At 46.6% G+C, this 22,532-nt stretch overlaps 1 protein-coding gene and 1 long non-coding RNA gene across 5 annotated transcripts in view; one reads left to right on the forward strand and one right to left on the reverse strand.

Moving 5' to 3' along the window:
* The window catches only part of SLC13A3 (solute carrier family 13 member 3), a 52,966-nt gene extending 45,697 nt beyond the window's left edge, over positions 1-7,269 (forward strand). For all 4 annotated transcript variants that reach the window (XM_075901244.2, XM_075901243.2, XM_075901246.2 and 1 more), the window contains one exon: positions 6,068-7,269. In XM_075901244.2, the coding sequence (XP_075757359.2) occupies positions 6,068-6,253 (186 nt within the window). In that variant the 3' untranslated portion in view covers positions 6,254-7,269. The remainder of the gene's footprint in view (positions 1-6,067) is intronic.
* A 5,828-nt stretch (positions 7,270-13,097) lies between these two features.
* The window catches only part of LOC112547336 (uncharacterized), a 42,902-nt gene continuing 33,467 nt past the window's right edge, over positions 13,098-22,532 (reverse strand). The window contains exon 4 of the long non-coding RNA XR_016347009.1: positions 13,098-13,886. This is a non-coding gene — a long non-coding RNA (uncharacterized LOC112547336). The remainder of the gene's footprint in view (positions 13,887-22,532) is intronic.

The following is a 22,532-nucleotide window of genomic DNA, read 5'->3' on the forward strand; positions in this document are numbered from 1 at the left end:
CTGTGCCCACGAAAGCTCATGATACCATCTACATGTTTTGTTAGTCTATAAAGTGCTACCAGACCATTTGTTGTTTTTTTTAGCAAATTAATCTCTCTCAAAACTCAGCATGAAACACGTCTATGAATTCTCAGATGTGCTGTCAAGTTCTCTATGGAGACTAAATTTACTGCCTGTATAACTATTACTCTATCTAATGAAGAGACATTCTATTTCCTAATCAAAGAAGTATTAAGAAATGTAAGAGCTGCTTCTCCTTTTGAGTTTCCTATTAAGCTTGTTTTGTTTTCCTCTCTGGTATATTCTTGCCTGCATTTTTAAAACCTTTTGTTTTCTTAAAGCAAAGTTGCAATGAAGTGTTTACATCTTACATTGTACCTTTAAGATTAGTTTTTAATGTAGATCAAGGGTGGGGAACCTAAGGCCCATGGGCCAGATGCGGCTCCCGACTTGCCTGGATCCAGCCCACAGGGCTCAGAGCCTCCCTCTTCATTGGGAAGCCCATGCTGGCACTCCCTACCACAGGGCAGCAGAGCACAAAATATACTAGGCTGGACCAGCCCCTAGGCTCTACTGTGTGAGGGAAATGTGGGAAGTGTCTTTCTCCTTCTCAGTTGGGTGCCATGTCAGTGAGGGGGTTTTGAGTGTGGACCTCAACTGATTTTTCTGTGGGTCAGTGGTCCCTGACCCAAAAAGATTTCTCCCTCTCCCCTCCTCCCCCCGATGTAGATCCTTACACTAAAGCGCACCAAAGGAACATTTTCAATTTACTGGGCAGAAGAGGTTGACCATAAAACTCCTATGAATGTCTGCGGGTGTTAACTTAGTACAGCTATATTTTCCTGGCAGAATATATGTCCTCTTGTGTAATTCCTCACCTGTGATCTGTGGACCCCAAATGATGCACCAAATCCTTTCTGATAACTTGCAGAATAAAACATTTTTATAAGCTACATCTGAGGAGAGGAGATGGTCACATAGGGGAAATGGCTCAGATGTTCTCCCCCAGGTTGTAGGTTTTATGTGGTAATAGTCAAATTAAGGGACTCTCATACCCAGGGCTTGACAAGTGATGGCGAGCCTTGCTCGCCAGCCATGTGCTTTGGTGTGCTGCACATGCCCTGGGCGAGTAGATTGCCCTAATTGTCGAGCCCTGCTCATACCATTTTCATTTTCTCACACTCTTATACTCAAGGACAGTGAGCATGAGCAGCAATCACTAGACCTGTTTGGGAGGAACCATGTTTTATGTGGTTCCATAGTATAGTACATTGGTTTGGTACTAACTGCTAAGCTGGTTTGGTTACCCAGCATCTTAACTTATACTACAGTGCTTCTCAGCATTTACCAAATGCTCAGTGAAAGAGGAAGTGAGAATTGGGAAGAAAAGAGCAATTCTGGTTTCAGTTTCCTTCAGAGATTTATGTGCATGTGTATGTGCATGCACACACACGAAGATGGAGAAAAGAGTCGTTTGGCTGGAGGGAAGAGTGATTGGAAGCACAGGAAGGGGACTGAACGTAACAAAACACCTTGGTGTGTGACAGAGCCAGGAGAACACTCAGTGAAAAGCAAGGAGGTGATGAGGAAGTGGGCAGCTTCTCTCAGGGTTCCTACTCATTTTCCTCTCCTTACGTCTTACCCCAGAGCTGAAGGAGGGGGGCTACACACAGCTACTTCCAAATCCCACTGGTTTGTACCTCAAGTCTGCTATCCTGAGAAGTGAGAATAAGGCTAGTTTGCCCAGTTGGAAGCCCATAACCATGGGTGGTGGGTGAAGCTAGGGCTGAGGGAGGCGAGCCCCCAGCTTTGTCCCTGCTGCCGGGTGCCCTGTCCCTGCTGTTCATGGCACTCTTGCCCCCCCCCCCCCATCCCAAGCATGGGCAGTCCACATCTCTCCCCAGAGCACAGGTGGCTCCTGACCTTCCAAGAGCATGCGTGGCCTATAGCCCAGCCTCTCTATAGCACGGGTGTCCCACGGCCCAGCCCCCTTGCCTTGAGCACAGGCCACTGGTGCCCCCCTCCTGGAGCACTTGCTCCTGCTCCCCTCCTCCCACAAGCACAACTGGCCTACAGCTCTGGCCTTCCCCAGCCCTCTTCCCCCTGAGCAAGGGGAAGGCAGGCATGTGGCCCCAGCCCGCATGGAGAGGCAGGCAGGCAGGCAGGTAGTCAAGAGGGTCATAAGAACATAAGAACAGCCATACTGGGTCAGACCAAAGGTCCATCTAGCCCAGTATCCTGTCTGCCGACAGTGGCCAATACCACATGCCCCAGAGGGAGGGATCACAACAGGTAATCCTCACATGATCCCTCTCCTGTCTCCCACTTCCAGAGAAACAGAGGCTAGGGGCACCATTCCTGTCCATCCTAGCTAATAGCCTTTAATGGACCTAACCTCCATGAATCTATCTAGCTCTTTTTTGAACCCTGTTAAAGTTCTAGCCTTCACCACATCCTCTGGCAAGTAGTTCCACAGGTTGACTGTGCGCTGAGTGAAGAAAAACTTCCTTTTGTGTGTTGAAGTGTCTCCCTGACAGTACAAGCCTGATGCTCAGGTAGCCTGAGCAACAAGAGGAGCCATGCTGAATGAGGGGTGGGGAGTGCAGGTGGGCCAGCCAGTCAGTTTGGGAAGGCAGTGCCTTCCTTTGCCTCTTATACCCACCATCCATACACACCGCATTGCTAGGAATCCTGCCCTGAGTGAGTGACATGCAGACAGGCGTGGGGATTCAGTACTGTGCTTAAGCTCTCATTGTTCTGCAGCGGGAGAGGGGTGTCCTCATGATCCCGTCCATGCTCACAGAACTGGGGTTGGCACTACCATGGCTGAGCTTATGTGAAGGAGACCCAATTGCTTTTCTAACCCACATTAAAAGCGAGGCTCCTTGTTCACCCCTTTACGGGCGGGTCCACGTGGGATGTTAATGAGACGGCTAAAGCCACCCACTAAAAGACGCAGGGCTTTAAGGCCAAGAGCCCCAAGACCCGTGTTCTACACACTCCCCAGGAGCAGCGAGGGGAGGACGGGCAGATTGTCTTGAAAGGCCGTGCTCGGAGGAACTGACATTGCTGCTGAAAGGTCGGGCTGAAGGGCTGGGCGTCCACTTGATTCCAGGAGTGAAAATAATTCAAAAATCTTATTGGTACGGGGGCCTGGCTCTGGGGCCACAAAAGGGACAGGGCCTTGGGCAGAAGGGGCAAGGATGGGGTCAGCCTCTCCCGGCCAGCCCCTCAGCACTGCATGGAGCATGGCGCCCAGGGCTCTGGCTGTTGCCGTGGTAACCCTGGCAGCAGCCAGGAGCCCACTTGGCCCTTTTAATTTGTCTGGACCTGAGCCAGCTGCCTCCTATCCCCTCTTCCGCCCTTGTCGGTGGCCCTGGTCCCATTCCATCCACAGCCCTGAGCGGGGAGGGGCAGTGACATTAAAGTAGCACTGCCAGACCCTACTGGCAGGGCTGCTGACAGGGGAGAGGGAGGCAAAAAGGGCAGTGACGTAAAGTGCTGCTGTGGTAGCGTTTTAACCGTGGCTTTGTATAGGCCTGTACCAGTGGCCACTTTGGACCGGTGTTCCGTACCGGCGCACTTTCACCTCTGCTTGACTCCTACTACTAGGCCTCCTCCTTGCAGAAGCTCCCTATGCTCCAGTGGCAGTGTGAGCAGAGGAATACACATGGGGGCAAGTCAGGTTGCACACAGTGCTAGCCCTACTCCTTTAAGGGCAGATGCACTCGATGCCCATGCACACCTGCGCTCTGATTCTCCCAATCCCTGCGGAATAAAGGACGGCATGTGGGCAGAGAAAGGACAGAGGCTTACGCAGGACCCTTGTTGTGCTAAGGAGGCATGGGAGCAACTCACTCTCCTTTCTGGCCATGGTGCTCATACAGCAGCTTTCATTAATACACGGCTGGGCCCCCTGTGCCTCCCCATCCTCACATCTCATTCAGCAAACATTCCCTTGTGCCCATATATACCCCAATCTGCTCTGGGTAGGATCAGTCCTTCAGGCTCTGCAATGGCTGCTGAGCGCAATGACATGAGGTTCACTTTTTTTTCTGTTGGAAGCCCTGGGGATCTAGCTGCCTGGTTTAGTCTTTCAGCAAATGAACCAGAGGGGTGAAGGGCTAGTGCCATAAGTGGTTAAAGAAGATTCATGTTGCTGAGCAGGAATCTGATCTCAGGCTTCTATGATTAAAGATGTTGCTCACTCATCAAACTGTGGGCAGGTGGAATAAGAGAGCCAAGTTTATGTGCCTATACCTCGGGTCTATGGCTTAGCTGAGAAGCTGGGGTTTTATCTATGGGTGGGGTTGCTAGTTATCTGTTTCGAGCCTGTCACCCTTAGTGACATCCCCTTTCACTTAAATGGAAGCAACCTGGGTCTCCAGAATTTCACATTGTGTTGACGGGCCAGCTTGCCTGGATGTCAGCTTCTTTCCCAAGCTTGTCTCCTACCCTTGGCTGGCCCCAAGAAGGGGCAAGTTTTATGACTTGTGATGTTCTGTGATGATGGGATAAATGTCAGATTTGGGAGAGTCCCTGTCAGGGGTACAGGCTTATCCAGGAACCTCAGCACGCTTAGCCCAAAGGAGTGCAGCGTTAATTCACAATACCTAACTTTCCTTCACCTCTCCTCTCCCCCAGCTTCCTTCAGGTTAAAAGTGTGACGAGACGCTTCCTTCTGGAGCTGCTGCAGTAGCATTCAGCCATTCCAGCCTGTTCTCTTTTTCCCTTTGTACACCACTGGTTTAGTCTGAGGTTACCAGTTGCCATGGTTGTATGAGTTTGTGCCTTTGCATGGAGTGAACGGAAAGTCTGTTGCTTTGGAAACAGAGCCAAGTCCTGATGCTCCTTCTCAGTTTTACTAAAGCCAGTGGGGCTTTTGCTTGAGAGAAACACATGGCAAAGACCGCACAACTCCTTTCTTTTGAAATTCAGCTGCTAATCAGCTCAGCTCCTGTTGTCATTCAGGGGCTCGGGTGGTTTTCTTTTTTTTTTACTCAGGTAAGAATTGCACACGTAGCCTTTGATTAAGTTTACGCAGCTTTGACTCTTGGCCTCCATACTGCTGTAGCTTGACAGAACTGCTTGTTCATATTGATTGATTAAAAATGTTTGTAGTTTCATTCATTCCCTGAATGAAGACACTGAGGGTACGTCTACACTGCAAGCTAAAGTCAAGTTAAGATATGCAACTTCAGCGACGTCAATTGTGTAGCTGAAGTTGAAGTAACTTGGCTTTTGGCGCTGTCTACAGAGCAGGAAGTTGAAGGAAGAGCACTCTCCCTTTGACTTCCCTTACTCCTTGTGAAATGAGGATTACAGAAGTCAAAGTAAAAAGCCCATTATTTTGAAATTATTTCAAAATAATAGGTTTGCTGTGTAGACTCGCACTGTTATTTTGAAATAAGCATGCAGTGTAGACGTAGCCTGATTGTAGTACAGACGGGGGTGGGGGGCATTTTTCTAGGAGGAAAATAAAACAGCTTCAGGACTGAACATGCTTTTTAATTGACAGACTCTTTAAACTGATTTTGATTTCTCAGTTCCTTGGTACTCAGCTGACTTGCAAGAGAATCCTTTTCTTCTGCAGAAATGAATCTTACACACACACGCACACCATCCTACACTGGAATGCTAGAGATGCTTTTTCAAAGTCTGAGCCAGAGAAGTTTTGAACACCTACTGCTCTCAGTAAAGACAGCAGTGGAGGCTGTATGTACTCTGTCTCTCAGGCCCTGATCCTGCACCAATGGTAGCTAAACTTCTATTTATATCACTGACATAGGATCAGGCCCCAAGTCAACAATGTATTTGAGCATGTGTTAAGCATGAGCACAGTTCCTTTGATTACTCATATGCTTCAAGTTAACCATGTGCTAAAGCTTTGATGGTTGCAGGGACCCTGGCTTGAGAAATCCAGGTGAAATGTTAATTAAAGCTCTCTTGTTGTCATGTTCCTTCATGTGCATTCAGACCCCAGGGCTGGCCAGCTTAGTTCCTTGCTTCACATGCTCAGGATTTCCAAGCTAAACCCACGTATAATATAACTGCATTTCTTTCACAGGCAAGAACTGGGCTACTCATGAATCTTATGGGAGTTCTGCTCCTTAGCTTGGCTATGAACACATGGGCCAAGAGCATCTTCCAGCTGAGCACCTTCCCTGCATGGGCCAATATCCATGCCGAGAACATCACGTCCCTCTTGCCGGATGTAAAGAATGTTACTTTCAGCTCGCTAAATAAAATATGAGCAAAGCCAGGTGAGCCTCACTCACTTAGGACTGGAGTACTGGGACCACCGGAGTGTACACACACGACAAAGGCCTCAGTGCTGCTCATGTTGCACGGGACTTTCCGTTTATTTTATTTTGTTTTTAAAATAATATTCATTGTCACAACATAATTTTATTGGCCGGTGGGGGAGGAGGGAGGAAGGGAAGAGATGTCTTGAAAGGCTTGTGTCCTCCCCCACAGATACCTATCGAACAGTTTTAGAACACTTTGCCTATTAGTAGGAGCCTATTAAATGGATGACCAAATAAGGCTTTAACGAACTCTTCCAGGTTAGATTCCTGGTGAAATCTATGGGAGTTTTGCTGTTAACGTCAATGGGCTAGTTTCTGATACTCATGCTGGAGGTTATCCCATGAGTGAAGTGGGAGGCATGCTTGAGCCTTTTGACTCCAGAACACTTGTCAAGGGTCAAGATTCCATTAGGATTTCACAAGTAATTGTGCCATGTAGTATGAAGACTATTTCTTCAGCTTCTTAACAAAGAATGATTCAGGTGACTTGACTGAGCCGAGCCAGAATTTAGTGTGTTGTTCCACAGCGGGAGTTTGGTAATGGTAGTTTCCCAAACACATTCATTAACTTGTTTGGTTTAAAACCCAACACAATCATTTTCACCCACATTTTTGTACTGGCTGGAAAGCTGGAGATCTGCATCCATAATCACTCTGTGGCTCTCAGGGGAACACCACCAGTGGTATATGTGGTTAGTCTTAAGTTGGTGAACTTCTTTTAACTGAGGCTTTGAGGTTGACCTGCTCGTGACATCCAGCTCAGTCATGTGTCAGTCAACTGTTTGCAGAGGAATGTTAACATTTTTGCAGAACAGAGTTTGATTCTTTTATGTGATTGCTTGGGTACTTTCAATGAAAGGATTTGCAAATTGAGCATGATTTTCATCACTATTTTATCCAAATGCTTGTATTTTGTGTAAGACGCTGGCCTATTTAATTAAAGATCAGTATTTGAAACAGATGGGTGGAAAGAGGAGTCGTCTGGTGTGGTGCTTTGGGGATGGTTAACGAGGGAGTCCTTTCACTGATACAGATCTTGGGCTCTACCAGGCCAGATTCTCAGCTGGTGTGAACTGGCATAGTGCCAGTGATGTTGGTGGAACTAAGCTGATTTACACCAGCGGATGGTCTGATTCAGTTTTCCCTATTACCCTTGTGTTTCTCAAAAGAATCAGTGTCAGCTCTAAGAGCAGACAGGGTAATGTATCCATCAGAGCCAATTCTTTCTTTAATTGCAGCTGCTACAGTGAAAGCCACATTAAGTACTTCCAGGCCTGCCGATGACGTGAGGGGGCAAAGACGGCAACTGCCCTGGGGCCTGGTGATTCAGAAAGGCCTGGAACTCCTGGTTGCTGCTGTTGCTATTGTAATGGAGATCCCCTAGCCCTTTAAATCACCGCTGGAGCCTTGGGCACCTGTGCTCCGGGCAGCACTAAGGGCTGTGGGTAACGGGGGCACTGGGCTCCATACAGTGCTGCGGGCTGGCTGCTCCTCTTCCGGAAGCCCAGAACCAGGCCTGACCCCACTTTGCCCAGGGACCTGGCGAGGCTGTTGGCTCCCTTGAGCACAGCACAGATATGAAGGTGCCCAAAGGGAGCAAGCTAAAACCATCAAACCAAACTGAGTGACCATGGGACTGTTAATGTTGAGACAATATCCTGGAGAGCTGGCAGCCTGTACAATAAAACACATTCATTAGTGTGCTGCAGAGTTGTAACTGTGAAGCCAGGGGAGAAATGGGATGTTCAAGGCTCCTCTCACTTGCCCTAGCTTCACTCCGTTAGCTCATGTGAGGGTGAGTGAGACAAGCGTCCAGGTGATTGACTCTTTCTGCCTGGGATGCCTCTATTCTCGTCAGTCCAGGAGCCCTGCAGAGTCAAATGGATGACGTTACCTTGAAGAGCGCTTTGAAGCAGCATATCCCCGGAGCTTGTTGGGCCAGTTTCTGGCTATCCCAGCCAGAGGTGTATGGGGGTAAGGTGGGGTGGGAACACAGAGCAACTGGGGCTGAACTGCACCTGGAGCCATTTTGCCTGGGCCATGATGGAATGATGCCTTTTGTGGGGGCTAGCAGAATTCACACAGTGCTACATGTACTGCACCTTCAGAACAATGAATGAGACACCATACCCCTAGTCATGGCCTTTTGGGGAATATGGTGCTAGCTGGGCCTTGCTTATATGCAGGGGATGCTGTCAACAGCCCTGTGACCAGAGGCAACCTGCTCTGTGGGGAAGAGCAGGCAAGGAGTGGGGGCAGAGTGAAGGCACCGGCACTGAAAATCAAGGGGCACATGACCCCAACGCATTACCTATGTCTGTGGCTGCCTTCTACTGTGAACCCTGTGTGTCATGGCCACAGAGCAACCAGGCTCCAGCTCTGGTGCTTGGGTGGCTGAGCTCCCACTGCCCCAGTCAGCCCCAGGATCTGGTGGCTGGTCAGTGGGATCCCTACCATCCTGGCCAATCCCACCCGCCGGTTCCCTACACACCCAGCTGCTTGCCTTGATGCCCCCTCCACACCCTAGTCTCCTGCCCTGAACTCCCCCACACCTCACAAACCCCTGTCCTGACTCCTGCATCCTCACACCCTCCACACCCCTGTTCTGAGTCCCCCACAATCCTTTGCCTTGACTCCTGCACCTCCCCCCTTGCCCTCAGCCCCCTCATACTTTTCAACCCATTTCCCTGACTCCTGCACATCACATAACCCAATCTCCTGCCCTGATTCCTGCACCCTCATATCCCCAAACTGTGCCCTGAGCCCCCCACTTCCAGCCCCCTGCCCTGAGCCTTCCCTCCCTCCCGACACTCCATCCCACACTTAAATTCTTATTGCAACCTCCCACTCCCTCCCCTTTTCCCTCAAGGGGATGCAATACTATGGTACCTGTAAGAAATGTAAGTTACTTTCACCTCTGCCATCAACTCAGCTGAGTATTGATCCCACACTTGAGCTGTGTCTACACTGGCGCGATCTTGTGCTTAAGTGGCCACTTTTGCGCAAAAACATGCCACCTGTCTACACTGGCGGGGAGTTCTTGCGCAAGAACACTGACGTTCTAATGTGTGAAATCAGTGCTTCTTGCACAAGAACTATGATGCACCTGCTCAGGAATAAGCCCTCTTGCGCAACTGTTCTTGCGCAAGAGGCCAGAGTAGACAGGCAACATGAATTTCTTGCGCAAGAAAGCCTGATGGTTAAAATGGCCATCGGCGCGTTCTTGTGCAAGAGAGCGTCTACATTGGCATGGATGCTCTTGCGCAAAAGCACATTTCTTGTGCAAAGGCACATGCCAGTGTAGATGCTCTCTTGCACAAATATTTTAACACAAGAACTCTTGCATTAAAGAGTATTTGTGCAAGATCATGCCAATGTAGAAGTAGCCTTGAGGAAGTGATTATGATGGATACCATGTATCCCTACGGCAGCAGCTCTGCCTGCATGGCACAGACAGTCTTGATTGCCATAATAGTAGCTGCAATATTAGTAAATGGCATTATCACAGGGCCCAGTTCTGGTCTCTCTCTCCCCAGCCTACAATCTGGGGGAGCGAATCACATAAAAGCTGTGCCTGCTGGGCTCAAACCAGAACAAAAACAAACAAACAAACAAAAAAAAAACCTACCTCCACCCTGAATTTGAGGTTTGGGAGGTTTGGAATTTGTTCAGATTTAAATTCTTGGCTTCCAACTTTCCCCCTTTGGTTCTAGATTGTCTTCAAAATTGGACAATGCCTCATTTCAAGACTTGACTTGAATGGTGAGCCCAGGCTCATTGGTTAACTGTGTAAACGGTTACACATTCACATCCCTACCTAAAACACATTTCATCCAAGGATCTCAGGAATGATCTAGACAGTGCTTGGTTCAGCCATGAGGGCAGGGGACTGGAGAATCTTTCGAGGTCACTTCCAGTTCTAGTAGTCTTATGATTTCATGATTCTATGTTGCGCAAGCTGCTAGACAGTTCAGGAGAGCAAAGTGCCAGATTTTGATGCTTTTAAAGTGCTTTCCATTTGAGGCTCTCACTGTGCTTCACAAATGCAACTGAGCAGCATGCTCAGCCCAGTATTACAGATGGATAATCTGAGGCATGGGTGGCCTAAATGATTTATCTAGGGTACACCACAGGGCCTGTGGAAGAATTGGGAATCATATGTGGATGTCCTTCCTCTGAGTACATTGGCCACAGACCATGCTCAATTCTCTCTGTAGCTCTATAATCAGGATACTGCCTTCAGAGCCGAAAAGTGTGTGCATTCCCCAGGACTATGGTATTTCTTTAGGTTTTTCTGGTTCAAAGCACTCTTTGGAATATAGGCTTCTGTAATGCTGCATCTTTGTACCCATGTATCGGTAAAGGTGCACAGATCCTAGAGTGTTTGATTTCTCTCCTAACATCTTAGTTAATAGTATAAAGTGAATCGCTTAGCACGCAGCCCTTTTGTATTTACACTTATTGCTAGCACCGGAAAGCACACTGATAATGCATGATGCAATTGTGTGTATAACCTTGCCTCTTCCCAAACCCTGAGTCTGCATCACTGTCCCGTTAGCGGCTAAAAGACTGAGGCTAAAAGACTAAATGATGACCTTTGGATTTAATCCATCCTACAGTTTATGTCTTATTTCCTTATACTTATCACTTTCTTAGGCTAAGTCTACACTGGCACATCACCCAGCGCTGTAACTTTCTGGCTCAGGGGTGTGAAAAAACAGCCCCTCCCCCAGTGCAACAAAGTTACAGTGCTGTAAAGTGCCAGTGTGAACTAGGTTGCAGCACCAGGCGCTGTGCAGTTAGGTCTCAAGGCTCCTGGTATATGATGTGACTTACGAGATGAAAATTCCCAGGGGAGGACATTTTCAAGTGCTGTATTAAACGTCTATAATTTAGGTTAAGTTAATTTAAAGGTTAGTTTAGCTATATATGTACCAGCAGTATATAAATATATATAAAACATTATCACAAGAACGAATCAGCTCCATGTGAATTATACCTGCAGTTCCCAAACGTGGGTCTGAGGACCAGGCCGTGGCAGCTGCCGGCATTTAAGCCGGCTGTTCACAGTGGCTCAGCTTTGGCAGCCGTAGTGGCTGAGGCATGGCAGGAGGAGTTGATGCAAGTGGTGTCTCCCTCTTCTCTCCACACTTGGGGAAACGTGCTTGGGGAGGGAGCACGGGCACCACCAGTGGGTGCTCCCTAGGGGGAGCAGCCTTATTCTAGGGAGTGCGGGGTAGGGTGGGGACAACAGAGTGTTGGGTGAGGTGTGGTGGGGTCATGGGGCAAAAGGGTGCTGGTATGGGCTGTAGAGGTCAGAGGTTGAAGGGTCAAAGGGTCTGGGACATAGGGATGGGAGTCAAAGGGCATTAGGCATGGAGGAGTAAGGGGCTGGGTTGGGGCTAGGTGGTCAGGCAACATTTTATAGGCAACATCATCGTTTGCATAGTAAAATAAAATATTGCCAGTCCACCAAGTTTGTGAATGGGTTTGCCAAGAACCACTGAATTATATTTAACAGGAAATGCCATTCATTCATTAAAATGGAACACACACAAAGTATCCTTTCCTGAGATGTAGCTGAGCCCAGTACTAGTACTATGTACAATGCTCAATGTTTCCCTGAGACATTCACAGGAACACAAACTTGTTTTTATTTATAACAATATTACTAATCTCCACTCATTTGAGGAAGTGGGTTTTGCTTTCGAAACTCATGATACTACAGTATATATACATAGAATCATAGAATACTAGGACTGGAAGGACCTCGAGAGGTCATTGAGTCCAGTCCCCTGCCCTCATGCCAGGACCAAGTACTGTCTAGCTCATCCCTGATAGACATTTATCTAACCTACTCTTAAATATCTTCACAGGTAGAGATTCCACAACCTCCCTGGGCAATTTTTTCCAGTGTTTAACCACCCTGACAGTTAGGAACTTTTTCCTAATGTCCAACCTAAACCTCTCTTGCTGCAGTTTAAGCCCCTTGCTTCTTGCTCTATCCTCAGAGGCCAAGATGAACAAATTTTCTCCTTCTTCCTTATGACATCCTTTTAGATACCTGAAAACTGCTATCATGTCCCCCCCCCCCTCAATCTTCTCTTTTCCAAACTAAACAAACCCAGTTCTTTCAGCCTTCCCTCATAGGTCATGTTCTCTAAACCTTTAATCATTCTTGTTGCTCTTCTCTGGACCCTCTCCAATTTCTCCACAACTTTCTTGAAATGCGGTGCCCAGAACTGAGATACTCCAACTGAGGCCTAACCAGTGCAGAGTAGAGCGGAAGAATGACTTCTCGTGTCTTGCTCACAACACACCTGTTAATGCATCCCAGAATCATGTTTGCTTTTTCTGCAACAGCATCACACTGTTGACTCATATTTAGCTTGTGGTCCACTATAACCTCTAGATCCCTTTCTGACATACTCCTTCCTAGACAGTCGCTTCCCATTCTGTATGTGTGAAACTGATTGTTCCTTCCTAAGTGGAGCTCTTTGCATTTGTCCTTATTAAACTTCATCCTGTTTACCTCAGACCATTTCTCCAATTTGTCCAGATCATTTTGAATTATGACCCTATCCTCCAGAGCAGATGCAACCCCTCCCAGCTTGGTATCATCTGAAAACTTAATAAGAGTACTTTCAATGCCAATATCTAAATCATTGATAAAGATATTGAACAGAGATGGTCCCAAAACAGTCCCCTGTGGAACCCCACTTGTTATACCTTTCCAGCAGGATTGAGAACAATTAATAACTACTCTCTGAATATGGTTATCCAGCCAGTTATGCACCCACCTTATAGTAGCCCCATATTGTATCTTTGTTAGTCTCTAAGGTGCTATAGGACTACTCATTTTTAATATTACTAATGCACCACTTGCAAGGTGGGAGGAAACTTCATGCACTCCCTCCACCCCCAGGTCAATCAGGGCCTGGGCACGGGTGATATCTCGAAGTCCCTCTCCCTCTGCCCTCACCCTGCAAGAGGTGTGATGTGCCTAGAGTGAACTGAAGCTGTTCAAAACAGTTGGCGGTTCACTCTAGGCGCCATGTGCCCCTGGCTGGGGAGGAGCCTTCACATACTCCCCAGTCCCCGGATCTCATTTGGCCTGAGAGCAGGGAAGCAGCAGGACAGCCACAGGCTGGATAAACCTACTTGCCAGTCTGGATCTGGCCCATGGAGGCTCTCTCGCTCACCCCTGACATAGAAGAATCACTTCCCAGCTCCCAGTAACACTACATGGAGCTTAGAACAGAAATTGAAGAATCCTGCAAATAAGATTTTCCAGTTGGCATTTGTCAGGACAGCAGAGTTAAGATGTCACAAGAAATCTTTAATGGTGCAAAGTGGTAAAAGCCCCATTCAAATGACAGTACCTCATAGTGCTTCTTAGCATCCCCATGGAGCACTGGTTCAGCGAGCAGCGCTCCATTTACTGATATTTGGTGCGTCCTGCACTTTAGCTTTTCCGTACAGGTCTTCCAGCCAGACACAGCCCCAAGTTTCCATGCATCTGACAAAGTGGTTTTTATCCACAAAAGCTGATGCCCAACTACATCTGTTAGTCTGTATCTGCAAAAGCAAAGAGGAGTCCTGTTGCTTAAAGACTAACAGGGCGAATCCTCTGAGACCTGATTGTCTCAGATTTTCTCAAACACATTTCAATCCCAAAGTGATATGGCAGCATCTGACCACAAGAGGTCACAATTGCTTCAGATACGTGAGCATGTTCCCCCCCTGCCGCCCAATAAAATTCATTGCCCAGAGGGAAGCTCTTGCATTAAGCAATAGGAAAGGTTAGGCAAAGTCTGGCTATTATGTTTCTGGCTCATTTTTCAGAGACTATAGAAGAGTCAGATATAGAAGAGCAAGGAAATTGCAGGTTTAAATCCCACCCTATAGCCTTCCTAAAGTTGTTCCCTGATGGAATTTATATGCATTATCTAGATTTATCCCTGCATTTTTGCATGTGCATTAAGATATCTGGCTATACAACAGCTGGAGGAGAAACAACCCACATACTAATGTTAGCTCACTAGAGGAGCATAATGGGTTGCTTAAATGAGAAAAGAGTCATATTTACAGAAGGGAATTATCACAATTTGTTATCACAGCTTATTACTTTGTTTTGTTTATGGTCCCTGTTTAAGCATCTCTTAACATACTTTCTTGTGTATTTTGGGCCTAATCCTGCAGCTGCTACTCAGTTACTCTGTGCAGCTAATGAGGCTCATTTGCCATTAGTGCTTTAATATTCAGAAAGTGGCACTGAAACTATTTGGGACTGTGTTGGCTGCAGGCCTAGCTCCTTTGTCATCACAGGAACCAGGTGATAGTATTACTACTGCCTCCCACAGTCCAGCAAGTATTCACCTTTCCCAGTCCACAAGCACTTCCCACACAAAAAGTTACTGAATAATCTGCTGCTCCAGAGAATTGTCTGGCTAGCTTATAGAACTGGTTCAGCCCACAATGGATACAACTAAAAGCCTCAGTTAAATGACAGTACCTTTGGCAGCAAAACATATTAATTAGCAATCAAAGACAGAAACTAGATTAATTTTAAAATAGTTCACAATACAGCTGTAATTGATTCAGGAGAAAATGGATGGATCTTTCTTCAGTCTTTTTATGCTCTGGAAATTGATTTCATATCCTAATGCAAGTAATTCTGAAGGAAGCACAAAATAAAGAATAGCTGCTTTTGTGCTGCCCTGGTGGCCTTCCCTTCACAGCCAGAACAGCTGTAGTAGTTCTGTATGCTACTCGGTGGCTGGTTTATGCTGTTCACATGATGTCTGAAGCATCACTAGGAAACCTTTGTGTTGCCAGTTGACTGTGGAAAACAATTGCTATAAATACAATAAAGAACAGCTGGAGTGTAGCTACGAAGGCTGAAAACACCCAATTTGCTATACCCAACAAGATCTCATCAAATTCATGATGCTGTGTTGCATTTGTTTTATAGTGTTTGTCAGTGCACCTGTCTTGAGAGAGGTCTAATGTGCAGCTACGTGAAGTTAGTATTACTTTAGTTCTTTCTGCAAGGTGACTGTAAAGACAATTGTGTCTCCAGTCCCACGCAAACCTATATTCACAGCCACACAAGGACTTCTTAGTGGCTGCAGACGTGGTGGATGTAGGCTAGGGAGAAATTCTCCTGCATGGGAGAATCCTCTGAAAGGCATAAAACCTCCATAATGCTACTCTGCCTGCTGCACCTCAGGGTCCAAGCATAGGGCACATGTCCAGGGGGAAGGAGGGTTGGTCTTGAAGCCAAGACAACCCACTAATCTGTGAGGGTATGTCTACACTACCCCGCTAGTTCGAACTAGCTGGGTAATGTAGGCATACCGCACTTGCAAATGAAGCCCGGGATTTGAATTTCCCGGGCTTTATTTGCATAAGCGGGGAGCCGCCATTTTTAAAACCCCGCTGGTTCGAACCCCGTGCAGCGCGGCTACACGGGGCACGAACTAGGTAGTTCGAACTAGGCTTCCTAGTTCGAACTACCGTTACTCCTCGTGGAATGAGGAGTAACGGTAGTTCGAACTAGGAAGCCTAGTTCGAACTACCTAGTTCGTGCCCCGTGTAGCCGCGCTGCACGGGGTTCGAACCAGCGGGGTTTTAAAAATGGCGGCTCCCCGCTTATGCAAATGAAGCCCGGGAAATTCAAATCCCGGGCTTCATTTGCAAGTGCAGTATGCCTACATTACCCTCCTAGTTCGAACTAGGAGGGTAGTGTAGACATACCCTCAGAGAACTGATGGAATTGGTTAGAAAATACAGTAACTTTAGGCTGCTCCAATTATACCAGTGACTGTGGAAGTAGGCAGAGTGATTTCAGCTCCCACTGCACACCTCCTTGTAGTTCTGCACGAAGCACAACACAGATTGAAGTCTCTGAACCAGAGTGGTAGGTACCTCCTGGCAGTCACTGTGAATTTATTGCAGATCTCTCTCTCTCTCTTCGATATCTATTTGGCATCAGTTGCTGTGGGCTCTAGGAGGTCTGAATTCTGTTTACATCAATGCCATCTGAAAACCTGGAAGCAGGTGGTTCAAGGGATCTAACATCAAATGGAACGAGTTTAACTAAACATGGCACAGCAGGGCAGAGAGCATGTGCACATTAAACTGAAATTTGCTATTAAACACATTTTTAATGATCTTTAACAGTTCAGTGAGAGGGCTGTAATTAGTCCTAATAAGCTCACACAGAAGCAGCATTTTAATGGGAAACTACCTGGCTATGATGTACATTTGTTAGGAAACAGAGATGGCGCCCACCAAACATATAAACAGTGTCAAGCCTGGTAACAATCAATTTAGGTGTATCCTTGGAAGCTGAGCGCTTGGGTGGTCACCCAGGAGAGATTCAAATACCGCCCAGCTGATTAGCAACACACCCACAGCTGGCAGCAGCTGACAGCATGTGTTTCACATATGCCTCAGTGCATGTAACAAGATTTATTCTGCATGTGGATGGAAAAAAATTAGAAGGAACATTGGTCAAGAACCACAGAGAAATTTTACAGAGTTTGTGTATTTGCCTGTGTGGAAATGGCAGAGGTGCTTATGATTTCATTGTTTCGGTTTTCACCTAGAAGGTTGGTGGTGATTGGATGCCTGTAATGTGAATGCTGGAGAAGAGGAGGTAGATTCAGAAGTTAAAATAGGAAAAGAACAAGTTAAAAGTATCTTAGAAAAGTTAGATATCTTCAAATGACCAGGGCCTGACAAAATGCATCCCCAGCCCCACCCCAGAGCAATGATTTAAACAAAAACAAGCAAAACTTAATTGGATTAAGGACCCAAGCAATACTGGGTAAATCTTCTAGTTTATATATTTATGTACCTAGATCATCCCTGCAGTATCATTAATGACCACATGCTAATGACATAAAACACCAAAGAAGGGTACTTAGAATGAGTACTAAATATTCTTATCAGCTTCTTTTAGCATGGACACTCTAATTGACTATTTCTTTCCCCTTTTTTTCCCATCTTCTTCCATCCCATCCCTTCTCTGTGCTATTTATTTGAAAACTGGACTCCTTAGACTCCATTCATCTGAAGAAGTGGGTTGTGCCCACGAAAGCTGAGGATACCAGCGATCGTTTTTGTTAGTCTCTAAGATGCTGTAGGACTATTTGTTGTTTTTAAAGTTTTTCATTGGTGACCACAGTTATTCTTGTGCTGCCTTCATAATACAATTGTAAGTAAAGAGCAAGAGACTCAATGGGGCCATTTCCAAGGAGAGCAGTGGCGCACTCCAGAGAATAACAAGATGCATAAATGGAAACTGAACATTGGTAACAGGAGAATCCACCTAGTGCTTCCTCTTCCCTGGACAGCTGGAGCTTTACTCGCGGGCTGTGTATACATTGGCGTGATCTTGCTGCCTGTCTACACTGGTGGGGAGTTCTTGCACAAGAACACTGACATTCTAATATGTGAAATCAGTGCTTCTTGCGCAAGAACTATGATGCTCCCACTCAGGAATAAGCCCTCTTGCGCAACTGTTCTTGCGCAAGAGGCCAGTGTAGACAGGCAACATGAATTTCTTGCGCAAGAAAGCATGATGGTTAAAATGGCCATCGGAGCTTTCTTGCGCAAGAGAGCGTCTACATTGGCACAGATGCTCTTGTGCAAAAGCACATCTCTTGCGCAAAGGCACATGCCAGTGTAGACGCTTTCTTGCGCAAATACTTTAACGCAAGAACTCTTGCATTAAAGAGTATTTGCATAAGATCATGCCAATGTAGACATAGCCTCAGAATGTGATGAGAGCTAAAAAGGAAGACAAGAAATGATGTGACAAGGAATAAAACAACAGGAAGGATTCCCTTGGAAGCACGTGGCATGGGCCACTGTCAGGAGATAGGACATTGGGTTAGAAAGACCGTTGGTCTGACCAGTACAGCTGTTCTTATGCTCTTTAAAGTCCAACCCTTTCTGGAGTGATGATAATGGAACTGTTCAGTTCCTACCAATGTTCCTTGGAGTGTGAGTGGGACTAGGAGGCAATCAGCTGGGTTAGGAGAAGGACAAATAATTTCCTAATATGCTGTAATTATTATTAGAAAATGACTAACTTTCCATCTTACTCAGTCTTTTATTTACTTGCCACATCTCACTTCTCTGTGAAACTGGCTTATAAAAACAAGCTTTTATGCTTCAGAATTAATGCAACTATGGCAAATGATAAAAATACACATAATGCTCATATAGTGTGTGATATTCACAAATGTCAGGGGAACCTTCCAACAGCTCTCTGAAGTTGAGAGGATAGTACCAATATCCCCATTTCACATAGCAGGAAGCTGACAACCAGCGTGATGAGGTGACGAAAGGCACAGGGCATGATTGTGTAAAAATGATGACGTGTTATCTCCTAGACTTGTGCTCTAACCACTAGCCTTCCTATCATCCTGAAACATTTCCTTTTGCAGGCAGTAAGTGACGAATTCTTTCATAACAACAGCTGTAACTGATGTGATTTCATTTTGCTGGTCAGTTGACCTGCTCGGAAAAAATAAAAAGAGGGTAGGAGGCTGAGTAAAACCAACATGCAAAACTGGAAACATTTTAATGTTTGTTTCACTGTGAATTTTTCCTTTGAAAAACTATCTTCATGAAAACATTCAAGTGAAAAACATTTTGGTTGACATTTTCCACAGAAATAAAATTAATTGTTTTGTTTTTTTTTTTACTAGCTGGATTTGATTCTATTCTATCCTGATTCTAATAACCATCCTTATCACTGCACTGTTGTGAGCATTTTCCAACAGTGCACGGAGCAACCTGGTTCACAGCTGCGGTGCGTGGGTCCTCAGCCTCTCCCCCAGGGGAGAACTGTGTGTGCAGTGGTGTGGTTTGTGTTTGTTTTGAAACGTACATGCTGAGCTGTTTATTATACATGGAGAAGAGAGGTGAAAGAGGATCACCTTGTACTCAGGGAGATTTATGATTTATAATGCTCCCCAGCACTGGTGGGAGTTAATTCCATAGCCCGGGGTGGGGCTGAGGATGAGAGCTTTGGGCGTAGGTGTCGGCTCTGGCTTTGGGGAGAGGGGATCAGGGCTGGGGCAGGAGGGGCTCACCTTGAGCAGCTGCCAGTCAGCAGTATAGCGGGGGTGCTAAGGCAACTTCCTGCCTCTCCTGGCACTGCAGACTGTGCTGCGCCCCAGAAGCAGGTTTCCTGTCAATGGGAATGTGGAGCTAGTGCTCAGGGGCAGTGTGCCCCCGCCCCACATACTCGTAGGAGTTGGGCCTGCTGCCGGCCACTTCTAGACTGCAGCACAGTCTATGGTGCTAGGACAGGCAGGCAGCTTGCCTTAGCACCTCCACTAATCACCTGATCCCCCTGCAGCAGGGAGACCGGATTCCTGACATTTCATGACCAGTACTAGGTTGTGACCTGTAGTTTGAAAACCACTGCTATGGACAAGACAACATATGCAGGAAGAAGGCCTTACAGGGGAATAAAAGGACATACTCTGGCTATGGAGATCAGCAGTGGCAGAATAAAACCACTTTTGTAAAAAGCGAGGGGTTGATGGAAGGAGAGGGAAAGGCTACACTCTGTGTGGCGAGAGGTGAGTTCTGCAATGCTAGTGCCCACCCTAGCTAAGGTGAAACCACTCAATGAGATGGTAGCATCCCTCCAAGGCAGGTGTTGTCAGGAACAAAGCATAATTAGCAAGAAGAAAAGGAATCCAAGAAGGGAATTAAATTGGCAGAGGACAGAATAGTGCTTTCAGGCTGCTGGGGGGTCTTTCAGAGTTGCAGCATACTAATTGATCGACAGGGGAGTATTTTCAGGAATCAAAGCACTGAGGCTGTCTACACTGCTGGTTTTGCTGGCAGTGAGAATGCAAATGAGGCATGGATTAGCATATCGCTGTGTCCCGTTTGCATAATTTATGCAACTCGTTTTTGCGGAAAAAGGTAGTACAGTAGTTTTTGTACTGGGGTTTTTGCACAAAAACAAGCAGTGTGGATGTTTTCTTTTTGCACAAAAGCCCCTTTTCCTGCCAGATTGGTAAACCTCCTTTTTTGGGGCATAAGGATCTTGTGGGAAAAGGGGTTTTGCGCAAAAAGAAAATGTCCACACTGCTGGTTTTTGCCCAAAAAACCCAGGACAAAAACAGATCGGCAGAAAATATACAAATGAGATCGTGACTTATGCAAATGAATCCCTCATTAGCATATTTGTTGCCAAGAAAACTCGTAGTGTAGACATAGCCTGAGGCTCAGTTTGTATGATTCATGGGGCCATTATTGGGTTGGTCACTAGGGCTTTGTAAAAATGTTCACAGATCTCGAAAATGTTGTGAATTGTCACACCAGTTTTTATTTGACTGAAAATGCCCCGCATAAGTAAGTAGTATTTGTGACGAGGTGCAGTCACAGACGACCCCTCAGGGGTGCCTCCTGGGCTGCTGACACAGCCACTTACACTCACCTTCCCACTCTCTGGGGCTCCTCATCGCCCGGTCCTGCTGGGCCAGCTCCGCTGGTCTCCCCAAGCCAAGGCCCTGAGCTGAGGTCCCCATCCCCACTGAGAAGCAGTATAGACACTGAACCACTTGAGGTCCAAGGAGAGGGCAGTTTAGGGCCCAGCCTCCTGAGAGAGCACCCCCCACATGGGCTCAAACCCCAAAGAATTAGGCAAGCCACCTTTAACAATGAAAGGGGGAATGTGCACGCTGGTTGCCCCCCAGGTAACAATCGCTTACACTGGGTTTGATAGAAAATAAAAATGGTTTTACTAAGGTGAAGCAGTAGGATTTCAGTCATAATTCGTGAAAACAGGCAGAGCAAAGTAGGTTACAAATCAAAAGAAACAAAACCGCTTGGCTAATTCTCTACTGAAACCTCAGTGCAAACTTAAACTCACCCTAAAATCTCTTTTCCAGCTGCCACTTTAAACCAGGGCTGTCTTCCCCACCCTGGGGTCTCAGGCTCCTTCCTTCAGGTGCAGCCCAGCCAAAAGACCCAGGCATCTCCTTTCCTATTCCTTTTGTTAAGGAGTAGAGGCCCCTCCCTACAAACCACTGCTCAGACTCAAGGACAAAAGATTGTTTAACAGTGGCTCATCTAGAAGTCGCAGGTAACTTCTCTATGGAGACTGCCTCCATGTCTCCCATTCACACATTTGAAACTCACAAAGTATTCCCCACTCCGTGTGTCTAATTTTACACACACACACACACACACACACACACACACACACACACACACACACACACAGGATACATACAACAGAGTAAGATAAACAGAACCAGCAGATCATGACATGAAGCTCGATGGGTTACATGAAATAATTCGCTCAAACCACCTTTGAGTTATGTATATTCATGTCCGTGAGTCCATTTCATAAAGCATTGGGGGGGCGGGGCGGGGGAGGTCCGTCACAGTGTTATCCACTGGTCTCCTTTTTGAAAAGCTTCATTTACCCAAGTGAGCAACTGAAGCAGTGCAAATAGCAGAGCAGCTTTGCGAGCAGTCCCTGAGGCTAAACATTATCTGCCCAAGCTCTCTGGCAAACCCTTCTGTATATCGGGTATATTGAAAGGCAATGATGATCAGCTGATGACCAATTCACTAACCAGAATCAAGGGTTTATCATCAGCAACACGCATTTTTTCCAGCAGCCTCACAGACTATAAATGGCATTGCCTTTTCAGAAACCAAACTTCTGCTTTCTAGGGCAAAATTGTGCAACACCCCTGGTGGTTTTTAGAAATGCAGTCTACAAGTGCAGCAGAGATTCCTCAAGAGACACAAGCTATGCTGGTTCTGCATCTGCTTGTGTGATCTCTGTCTGGGGCTCGTAGGAACACTGAGCTCATCTTTTGGGGCCCCGCTTGCCCCATTTGGCAGCACCCGGCATTCAGTCTGAACCATTTTGAAACGTCCAACCATTGAAATCTACCTTCCTCCCTGGCTCCACCTGGTCACTTCTACATCTGCCTGTGCCTTTTGGGAGCTCTAGTTAAGGTTTCTTTCTGAGTGGATTAAGTGGCAAGACACTTTCCTGAAAGATGGAGCACTCAGGAGAGAGCACAGGGCCTCTTCACGGACCTGGGTATGTAGAATCACTTTCCTCTGCATCTCTTTCTCCCTGTCTCTGTGCCTATGCAACTGTCATTTTATCTGTGGACAAGGAACAATTGTTCCATAATTGCTTATTCAATATTCTCCCCCAAA

This window comes from Pelodiscus sinensis, chromosome 17 (genome assembly GCF_052426305.1).
Source record: "Pelodiscus sinensis isolate ZL-2025 chromosome 17, ASM5242630v1, whole genome shotgun sequence".
Lineage (NCBI taxonomy): Eukaryota > Metazoa > Chordata > Testudines > Trionychidae > Pelodiscus > Pelodiscus sinensis.